The sequence below is a fragment of the Lathyrus oleraceus genome, chromosome 1 (genome assembly GCF_024323335.1).
Source record: "Lathyrus oleraceus cultivar Zhongwan6 chromosome 1, CAAS_Psat_ZW6_1.0, whole genome shotgun sequence".
NCBI lineage: Eukaryota > Viridiplantae > Streptophyta > Magnoliopsida > Fabales > Fabaceae > Lathyrus > Lathyrus oleraceus.
The window spans coordinates 2496248-2508120 of record NC_066579.1 but is presented as its reverse complement, the minus strand read 5'-3'; the positions used below and the strand labels follow the sequence as shown (position 1 = coordinate 2508120).

Here is an 11873-nt window from a genome sequence, read left to right as displayed (position 1 = left end):
CAAATATGATTTAATTTTTTAAAATAAAAAAAATTATTTAATTTGCAAAAATAAATATTTCGGAAAAAAATTGGAAATTAGTTTCAGAAAATTTAAATAAGTATTTTTTTTTTCAAAATTTTTAAAACTATATATTTTGGATAAAAATTCTGGAAATTGTTTTTTCTAAAAAATAAATTAAAATATTTAATTTGGAAAATATTTTTTTTAAATATGGATTTTTTTTTATAAAATAAAAAAATGTTTTTTTTGAAAATTAAAAAGAAATTATTTATTTTGGAAAACAAAAAAAAAATTATAATTGAATTGAAACATATGAACTTTGAATAATAACCTGATTATAATCAAATCCAAAAATAAAATATAGTTGAATAATCAATCATTAATAACTAAACTGGATAATAAATATTTAATTATATTATGATATTTTAAATGAATTTGGATTTAATTATGGATTTGGGTCTCATAACCGGATATTTTACATAACTCTACCAATTCGCTGTTAACTACGCTATCTAGTGTAGTAACATTGTTTTTGTTCAATTATCCATTGATTCTGACAGAATAACTTTGATTATTATGTAGCAACTTATAAACAGCTAACCATATTTATGTTTATTATCTTTTACAATGTCACCCATAAACTTAAACAAAGAACATATTACAAGATAATATAACAAAATCATACAATCGTAGAAATACCAAAAAAAAAAACATATTAATCTCAATCCTGCATGCCAAAATAATTTTACAAAGATGTTAGATGATTAAAATCCGCTAAAAATACCCACCAAAATCCACCACTATAAACCAGACTTACAGATTGATTAAACAAAGCACTAGAACACAAAAAACTCAGAATTCCAAATAAAAAATGCTACCGAACTAAGGCCAACAACATCTTAGCAATCAAAACTCAATTGCAAAGAAATCTATGATAACTGAACAATTTGCCTAACATCGAAGCAAACAAACACTTTTGCAACCTCTCTGAACACCTCGACATAAGCAATTATGCAAAAAATAGCTTATGCACTAACACTTGGATCACAACTAAAACCACCACCAGGAAATGTGTGCAAAACATCGGTCCAACGGTGCACACCCACCCTCGACACAACAAAGCTCTTGATCAAGTGACCGAGATGCCTAGACACACCCTGATGTTCACATACCACATGACTATGACGTCAAATATTAAATTTGACTTTATTCAAAGCCAATAATTTTTCTCCTCTAATATATTTCCCGATTTGAATACCCTCATTTATGAAGACTTTATTGTTTCTATGTTTCCAAATACTCCAAACGCAAGTTGTTCAAAAATTAACAACTTGCTTCTTATATGACATTCATCCTCTATCTATCAAGCTTTCAATTTGGTCCACGACATTATCAAGACCTAAAAATACTCTAATCTAATTACATATGGCGTTCCACTCACAAACTCACGTATACACTCTATCTACCCGTGTACTAACACTCCTCTTCTAACTAAATTGTATTTTGTGAAAATTTTATTACTTAACAATCCCGTCTCACTCGATTCCACACTTTATTATTGAATGATGAAGGAATGTCTTAATCTCTTATAATACATATCCCTTTCTATGGTATCATCCTATTCCACACGATATTATTAAATGAAGAAGTTCTGTCTTAATCTCTTATAATATAAAATATATAGGAATATTGATTTACTGGTTTTCCTACAAACTACCAAACCATTACAAAGTTACTAAAACATTTCTAGCCTTGATAGTAAATGCAAAATTCAATCATCTAAATCAATGATACCAATTTTTTATATCGAAGTTTAACAACTCTATACCAAACATTCAAATTTAATATTCTTTAAAACTAGGGTGGAAATCTATGTCGGTTCACTAGCTTTAAAGTATTCCATAAATCTCTCTTTTTAGGTGGCTAAAATAAATGAGATCTAGTATCACTTAATCCCATACATAATTTTATATTATTAATTTCACCAACATTCATTTACTTAATACTACTTTTATCCATGTTTCTTAATATTAAATAATTTATATTCTATACATAATTGAATGTAATAATATATTTATATAGTGACACATTCATAAAACTTACAAATCAATTTACTTATTCAATTATATTTTAATTATAATTTTTAAAAAACAAATAATTAAAATGCACAACCAATTATTATTAAATATTACTATTAAAACATTAAAAATTAAAATTAAAAATTTAAAATATGAGTTATAATTAACAAATAATTAACAATATAAAATATCAATGCATATGAATTAAAATTTTAAAATATTTAAGGAAAAATATTATCTCCTTTACATAATTTCGAGATCTCTACTTTCTATTTTTAACGGTTAAGATCATCCCGTGGCGTGTGGTCAATTTTGAGTGCTGCACGGAATTGATTTCCTATATATTCACCCTAATTCTTTAAAGAAAAAAATAAAATAAATATAGTTGGAATATTCGTCTGAGCTTCTTCTCAATCGTCTTTATCTCATATACTGAAAATCTCTCTCTCTCTCTCTCTCTCTCTCTCTCTCTCTCTCAATTCAGATCCTCTGAACTGAAACAGTTTCTGCTTCTACCTCATCCCAACTCCTTGTTCTCGGCCACCAATTTTGGAGTTTTTTTTCTTCTTTGTTTGCTGAATTTTGAACTGTTTCCGTGATTTTCGATCTAGGTTTCTAGTAAACATTACTTGCTGTGTTTGATTTTTCCCCAATAAGAAAGAAAGAAGAACAAGATGCAGAAGGATCAACTCAAAAAGGTTGCTTCTTTATTCTGACTTTGAAATTGCCCCTTTTTGTGTTTAGGGTTTGTTACTGTATTTGTAACTGACACGGAACTGGAAGGTGTGAACGAAATCTAAAATTAGAAATTAGGGTAGCAGAAAAAAAGAAGTAATTAGGTTTATTTAATTTTGAAAAAGGTTAGGGATTTAAGGGTTAAGAACTTGAGTATGATGAATAATTTTTGTTGTAAAAATTGTTGCTTTATGTTTTTATAGTTGTTTTTGGATATGAATTTGAGGGTTTTCTGCTTCTTAGTTTATGTGATTTCAGTTTAGAGGGTTTAGTTTTAATTAAGCATCTGTCATCACTGTTGGGTTGATTTAATGGAGTGTTTATGGCTGGATTTTGATAAGTGGCCATTAACATTTTATTTGCCTTTTATTATTGATTATTATGTTAGTTTGAATTTTTTAATATACTTTTAGAGTCCATTTGAGTCTATTTATTTATGTATGATAAGATTAGATTATTTGGCAGCTTATATAGTTTAACGGTTTTGTGTGATGATTTGTGAAACCATAATGGTTAAACCGCATTGTGTGAAGCTATGTAAAACTGAAATATTAGGTTAACTTATGGTACTTTAATATTTAGTTATGTTGGTTTCTACTGTTTCTTTTTGTCTAGTGATTCTAGTTATTTTGTAGTTTTGATAAAGAGTTGTATGGAATATAATGTATGGAATAATTTATTGATGTGCAGGATATTAAAGAGGTAAAGTTTTTCACCGAGTATGGAGATGCCAACAGATACAAAATTCTTGAAGTTATTGGTAAGGGTAGTTACGGAGTTGTTTGTGCAGCAATTGACACACACACTGGTGGAAAAGTTGCAATCAAGAAGATTCATGATGTTTTTGAACATAACTGCGATGCCATTAGAATCCTCAGGGAAGTCAAGTTGCTAAGACTTTTAAGACACCCTGATATTGTTGAGATTAAGAGGATTATGTTGCCGCCTTCAAAGAGGGAGTTTAAAGATATTTATGTTGTCTTTGAGCTCATGGAGTCTGACCTACATCAAGTCATCAAAGCTAATGATGACTTGACCCGTGAACACCAACAGTTTTTTCTTTATCAGATGCTTCGTGCATTGAAGTTTATGCATACAGGTCTTAACTCTCACTTTTGGCCTTAAAGTGCATTTACACTTATGTCATATTTTCATAAATCGTGGTGCTTAATTGCTTCTACATAATTTTATGTCTTGTTGCAGCAAATGTATATCACAGAGACCTTAAGCCGAAGAATATACTGGCAAATGCAAACTGCAAACTCAAAGTCTGTGATTTTGGACTTGCACGAGTTGCATTCAATGATACCTCAACAACAACTTTTTGGACGGTAATATTGTCTTCTCAATTTGCATTTCTAATAGAGCATATGAAAGGCATGACTACATCTGTATGAAGTTGAGTTTTTCAAGCTTCCTTTTGGTGCATATTTCAGGATTATGTTGCTACAAGATGGTATAGAGCCCCTGAATTATGCGGTTCTTTCTTTGCTAAGGTATAGTTTGGTTAAAGTTTTTGTATATAATATAACTCATCTGTGGTTCCTCAAGGTTATAGTTTGTGACAATAATTTTCATGTGGTCATCCAGACCTTTGGCGACAAACTATTTTCTTGACTTTATTATAACCAATCCAAGTTTGAACAAATAATAACAGTTTTCTGGATTTTTTTCATTGTATATCATATTAACTGGCTTTCTGTAACTGGTATGGTTTCTGAGGTTTGAGTTTTTGTTTTATTGGGCTAGTAATTTTCTAATCCCCTAAAACTTTAATTTGAAATTCTAACCATATTTTTAGGTTTGAGTGAGGCAGAACAATGAGTTTTGAGTACTGTGTTCAGTTTGGATGTACGGCATAGAAAAGCTGAGTAAATTGTTGATGGAGGGAAGTTTAATGAAGTATTTCCATTAATTATTTTTGCGGACCCGTGTCCTTAAACTAATAGGAATGTATATAGAGGTAATTAGACTTTAATAAGATTTTGGTAGCTGGTCAATGGTGGAAAGTTCATAAGATTTTATGTCAGCAATGTGGTATATTTTATGTTATTGATCATTATCGTTCCAATATTTTACAAGGTAAGATATGATTATCACATAGAGAAATTGAAAATGTGTTTTCCTAACTTGTAAGAAAGTTGCACTTGTTTCTCTATGAAATGCTTTCTGTGTGTTTAATAGTAAAGAGTAATGCCTAGATTATAATAATTCTTGTTCAGGGAGGACTATTGATCTCTCCTGGAAGTTGAATTTATCTGTGCTTCAGGTAACTGTGTCGGTTTGTCTTGTTTCCCTGAAGTGGTTTTGTTGGAATGTGTAATTTCTCTTCTTCTTTAATATTCTGATTTTGTTAGCATTTTTTTTTGCAGTACACGCCCGCAATTGATATATGGAGCATTGGATGCATTTTTGCAGAAGTGCTGACAGGAAAGCCATTGTTTCCTGGTAAAAGTATCGTGCATCAATTAGATTTGATCACTGATCTTCTTGGAACACCACCATCTGAAATTATTGCAGGAGTATGGACCACACTTTTGTTTTATTACACAATCTTAATTCTCACGTGGTTTTTTATGTTGTTTATGTGTACAAACTATTCAAATGTTTCATTATTTGATTTAATTCAAATTTTGTATAGGTTCGAAATGAGAAGGCAAGGAAGTACTTGATGGATATGAGGAAGAAACTTCCTGTGCCATTTGAAAGAAAATTTCCAAATGCTGATCCATTGGCACTTCGGCTATTGCAAAGGCTTTTGGCATTCGATCCAAAGGATCGTCCGACAGCTCAAGAGGTATCTTTTTACCTAGCATGGCATATATTATGCCCCATCTAGAGAGAATCTTTTGGAGGCTATTTCAAGATATTTATATATATTTTTCTTCAACATGAATTTGAGAGAACCCATTCTTTGTTTGGTTGGCAGGCACTATCTGATCCTTTCTTCAAGGGTTTGGCCAGAATTGAGAGAGAACCTTCTTCTCAGCCAATTTCAAGAATGGAGTTTGAGTTTGAGAGAAGGCGGGTGTCAAAAGACGACATTAAGGAACTAATATATCGAGAAATATTGGAATATCATCCACAGCTGCTTAAAGATTACAAAAATGGAACTGAAGGCACAAGCTTCATGTACCCTAGGTCAGCTTAACAATGGTTAACTTTTTTATTTGCTGATGTTACAGTTGCACGTTGAATGTAGAAATATATGCATTGCTTGTTATAAACTGTGATGTTTTCCTTGCAGTGCAATAGACCAGTTCAGAAAGCAATTTGCTTATCTTGAAGAGAATAATGGTAAATGTAGCCCGGTGATTCCTCCAGCAAGGAAGCATGTCTCCCTTCCAAGGTAAGAATGACATAAGCTTTGCAGTTTTAGTATTCAATTCTCTGCTGTATCGTATTGGTTTGCATGTTGAGTTTGGTTGCGTTTTTAAACTTAATTTTCAGATGGTTATGTCATAATCATATCTTTTTTATTTTTGGAAGGTCCACTGTTCTTTCTAGTACAATTCCTCCCAGTATGCAACCATTCAAAATTTCTAGAGCAGCAGAATCAAATTCTTTAAGCCAATCAAAGGGTTTACGACCTCCTCCAAGAGCGCCAGCAGGTATGAAGCGTGTTTCTTTTCACGAGTGATTAGTAAATTCATTAGAATTCAGAGCCAAGTGAGATACAGAGGAAAGGACAAGATAAACAGAAAAAAAAAACTAAATGAATATGAACTTGGGTACTAATATGGTTTCTTTTTTCTTTCCTCACTTCAGCCAAACCAGGTAGAAGTATAGGGCCTGTTCACTGTGACAATGGGAGAAGCACAAAAGATAATTATGATGCAAGAATCTTCTACCAGAATACTGTTCCTCAATCAATCTCTCCACATCCTTTCCAAAGGGTTGTACAGGCACAACAAATTTACAAGGATAATTCACAAGGCAAACATCAACTCTCACCACAGAAGCGTAGCGTGCCACCCAGACCAGCTATCGATCTTAATACCAATCCATACCACCAGCAGGCCAAGAATGATCTTTTAAACAATCCTGTCACCGTTATTGACGCTAAATTGTTGCAAGCACAATCTCAATTTGGTGCAGCTGGTGCTGCAGCAGTAGCTGTTGCTGCTCACAGGCATTCTGCAGGCTTTCAATATGGAGTGTCATAGATTGGGAGCTCTCAAAGAGAGATTTGCCACAAATGCTTTGTGCCTAAGTTAGGAAGTTAAAATTTAGTTGGGTTTAGTTTTTGTTTTCTACGTCTGCTTTCGTCTTGTCATCCTTGTAATTAATTATATGTACATCATTTAATTGATTAATAAAAATATTGAATGTTCCTCTCCCTCTTTTGATGAATAAATTAACATGAAATTGCAAATAAATTCTATTCGGACACTGTTTGATTTCAAACTTTAATTGAATCAGTGGCAATACTTAGCCATCATAAAACAGAAACCTTGAAATTTCTTTAGCATTTTATTTTGGAATGATAATATCAAAGTTGCTAACTGTCCACCACTTATGTATATTTCAGTCCCCAAATCAATTGATGGCCAGTGTCACTCTCCACGAGTTTAGTACCTGGATCCTGCATTAAGTATGTTCACAGCAAATATTGTTAAGAAAAAATACCAAGTATTTCTAATAACTATCACGGTCATCAATGATCATTTCCAAAATTGAAAGAGGAGCTTAAAATTTGAGTTTTTGAAACTTTGAATCATGCATGTTTTCAAGGAAACTCAGGTAACATGAGAACTTGCCTGATAAAAATAGTGATTGAGAAAGCCTTCCAACATCCAGTTCCCAAGTCCTTGGATCACCAACCCAACCTTCACATTTCTTTGCTGGGTATCTGTACTCACCGAACTCGTCTCATACCGCTAAATTTGTGGGTTGCTATATGGATCCGATGGTATCACCGGTTTCTCCAAGTGCAATGCATTTTCCGGAGCACGATAGAGAAGGTAGGCATCAGGGGAACTTTCCCGCATCGGTTCAATGAAACTCGGGTTCCATTTGAGAAGGTATGATAAGGAGGACATTGTTCAAGCTTGTTAGACTTACACAATGGCTCAATTTCTGGATTTATGATCATTTCACTGTATCTGGTTACATCAGATGTGACATCTCCATTGCATGGATTTTCATTGTTCTTCCAACAGCTTCCTATATCCATGAGGTAGAATTAGTTCTTTCGACCCCCTCCCTTCTTGATATCAAGGGTGAACCTTACCTTAAAATGTGGTGACTTTGGTACCTACAAAATTTTGGTCTAAACATTGTTTATTTTATGATTGAACTCCCAACCACTAAAGAACTTTAAGTAGAAGGGAAATCTATAGAGCACAAACATTCGAAATACGACACTGACTCTGACAAGTCGATATCAACAATAATTTAAAAAAATGAATAAATTAAACGTAATATATAAGTGTCAGTGTCGATTTCGAACACAAAAATTGACAAAGATCCATATTTTTTCAGAAGTGTCGGAGCTATATAGGAAAAAATAACTCACAATTTTGGACATGCTTTTTGTTTCATAATGGTAACCACCAGATAATCCTGAGGTAGAATTTGATCTCAAATAGAGCATTAACCAAGGATATATAGAATAAGTCTTCGACACATGGTGAAAAATCCAACTTCCTTCACCAATTATTTATTGGTGCATAAGATGAAGATGGAAGAAGAGAGAGAAGAGAGAGAATTAAAATAATAAATTTTCATTACTCTTACAAAACGGTTACAGTTTATAGTTGCGTGCACCCACTGTATATGTCACGGTTGACAACTACAATTGTTTATATATACACAACAATAATCTCACGTAGACAAAATGCTAACGTACACTATCTAGATTAAGCTTAATAAAATTAATACTACTATTGAATATGAATTACTTCTAACACAATCCCTTACTTCATATTCAAATCAAAAGTAACAACACCAATTCTATCACTCAAGTGGAGAAATTGATCAGTCTTGATCGCTTTCGTTAGAACATCTGCCAGTCACTTCTAGGTGCTACAATGCATAACTTCTAGCACTCTATTTTGAACCTGACTTCTCAAAAAATGAAACTTAGTCTCAATATGCTTTCTTCTCCCATGTAACATTGAGTTCTTGACAAGATTGACTGCAAACTCGTTATCAATCATCAGCTTCAGAGGCTTGTTTACCTTGATCTTCAAATCCTGTAGTAAATTCAGAAGTCAAACAACCTGTCATACATCCACAACACCTGCAATGTATTCAGCTTCACAAGTTAACAAAGCAATAACTGGTTGCTTTTTGGATACCAAGAAATAGGACCTCCCAGATACTTAAACAAATATTCAGAAGTACTTCTTCTGTTAATTTTGTCTTCACACCAATCAGAGTTTGAGTAACACATCAGCTTTGAATTAGCCTTTTTACTAGAAGAAAAAAAACTTCATACTTCAGAGTTTCCTTAATATACCTCGGAATCCTAATAACATCTTGGTAATGAGACCACTTCGGTTTACTCATGAATCCAATAACCATTTCAATTGCATAACAAATATTAGGTATGGTATTACATAAATACCTCAGAGAGTCAACAATCTGCTTGAAAGTTATAGCATCTACATCATCATCCTCAGGATCAGAATCCAATTTGTGATTTCTTTCTGAAGGTGTGACCGTAACTTTATAATTCAGCAACTCAAATCTCCTCAAAATCTCAAGTTCATACTTCAACTGATGCAAAATGATATCCTTCTCAGAGTACAAAATCTCCAGCTTTAGAAAATATATCATATTTCTTAGATCAGTCATATCAAACTCATTCATCAGTACCTTCTTGAACTTAACCATCTCATATTCGTAACTCTCTGTTAGAAATATGTTATCAACATACAGACATAACATAATCATATTTCCTTCAAAAGTATGCTGAACATAAATGTCATATCCCATCTCACACTTTCTAAATCCTTCGAGCTTGAAAAATGAATCAATTTTCATATTCGAAGCTCTAAGAGCTTGTTTCAGTCCATACAATGCTTTATGTAACTTGTACACCATCCCTTCCTGATTCTTTTTCACAAATCCAGAAGGTTGTGACATGTATACCTCTTCTTGCAATGGACCATTCAGAAATGCAGATTTCACATTCATATGCATCAGAGGCCAATTCCTGTTAGCAGCTATCGCAATCACCGACCTGATTGTCTCATATCTCGCTACAGGAGCAAACACCTCAAAGTAGTCTAGCACAGGTTTCGGTAGAAAACCTCTTGCCACTAACCTTGCTTTGTGTTTGCCAATTGATCCATCTAGCTTCAGTTTCACATTGAAAACCCATATGACGCTGATGACTTTCTTGTCCTTTGGAAGCTCAGTCAACTCCCAAGTCTTATTTCTTTATATAGTCTCAAGTTATTCTTTCATGGCCTTCAGCCACACTTTCTTCTTGAGCTCTTCTTCAACACTAAGTGGTTCAGAGTATACTAACATGGTACATTGAATAACTTATCCCTCTGAGTATATTTCAATATCCCGCAGCATGTCAAACTCTGCAAACCTTCTTGGAATGTTTATGAGTCTTTGTGGCCTCTGAACTTGTTTAGAATCTTCTTCAGATGCTGAAACCCCTAAAGTACCACCTCCAGAGGCATGACCACCTTCAAAGTCTGGAATATTCCCAGAGTTTGGATCACCATCCAAATCTAGATCAGAATTAGAGTCACTTTCAAAATCATCTTTTGATTCTGACTCATCTTCAGAACCTTCAGATTCTGAATTATCTTCAGAAGTTAACTCAGGTGTTAACACTGCAACAAAGTTGGATTGATACTTGTTCCAATCCAACACTTCTGATTCTTTCACAATAATATATATGTTGAATTCAACCTTATTTGTGACAGGACATTATAGCTTATAAGCACTTGTACTATGGTACCCTACAAGCAACATAACTCTGCTTCTGTCTTCTAACTTCCTTCTCTTAGCATTTGGAACATGTTTGTAACAAACATAACCAAACACCTTTATATGGCCCACATTTTGCTTATCTCCAATCCATTTCTCTAAGGGAACGATTTCCTTCAGCTTCTTGGTTGAACACGTTGAGCACATATGCTGCAGTGGCAACAACTTCTCCCCACAAGGTATGAGGTAGCTTCTTCTCCTTCAGCATGTTCCTTGTCATATAAAGCAAAGTTTGGTTTCTTCTTTCAACAAGACCATTATGTTGAGGAGTGTGTAAATAAGTCACCTCATGGTTGATTTCATTCTCCTCACAAAACTTTCTGAACTCTGTAGAGTTATACTCACCTCCACCATCAATTATGAGAACTTTCAGCTTCTGACCACTTTGATTCTCAACCTTGATTATGAATTTCTTAAATTAAGCAAATACCTCGTGTTTGAACTTTATAAGGGATACCCACGTCATCCTTGTGAAATCATCAACAAATGACAAAAAATATTTATTCCCTCCAAGTGAAGGTATTGGAAATGGCGCACACACATCAGAATGCACCACACCTAGAGCATGCTTTTCTCTTGGAGGAATTTCAGATGCAAATGGAAGTCTTGGTTTCTTCCCTCTTATGCACACATTTCATGAATTCTCTGACTTCTTAATTGCAGGAATTCCATGTACTAACTTCTTTGAATTCAGATTCCCTAAGCTTCTGAAGTTCAGATGACCAAATCTTTTGTGCCACAACTCACTTTCCTTCACAACACTTGTTTCACTAAGACATTCAATGTCTGTAATTTTAACGTTCACTTTGAATGTTCTATTCTTTCCCTATTCTAACTTCATAATCAACTTCTAATTACAATCATACAACTTCAAAAGATCGTCCTTCATGATAACAGAAAAATACTTTCTCAATTAATTGACCTACACTCATCAGATTACTTTTATGCCAGGAACATACCACATGTTCTGAATCAATGCGTTTTTACCATTATTTAGAATTACTATGACATTTCCCATTCCTTTAGCATTCAAATTGAAATTCTAGTTAACAGACTTTCGATGTCACACTGGATGTTATGACACCAATTCTGCGCAGACAA

The 11873-nt window shown here is 33.4% G+C and overlaps 1 protein-coding gene across 1 annotated transcript; it reads left to right on the top strand.

Moving 5' to 3' along the window:
• The first annotated feature begins 2473 nt into the window (after positions 1-2473).
• LOC127112783 (mitogen-activated protein kinase 19) lies at positions 2474-7155 on the top strand. Its single transcript, XM_051046464.1, has 10 exons — positions 2474-2779; positions 3507-3915; positions 4020-4147; positions 4253-4312; positions 5189-5338; positions 5458-5613; positions 5746-5957; positions 6064-6165; positions 6306-6427; positions 6585-7155. The coding sequence occupies exons 1-10, from the start codon at positions 2756-2758 to the stop codon at positions 6980-6982; spliced, it is 1761 nt and encodes a 586-aa protein (XP_050902421.1). The 5' UTR covers positions 2474-2755; the 3' UTR covers positions 6983-7155.
• The last annotated feature ends 4718 nt before the right edge of the window (positions 7156-11873 follow it).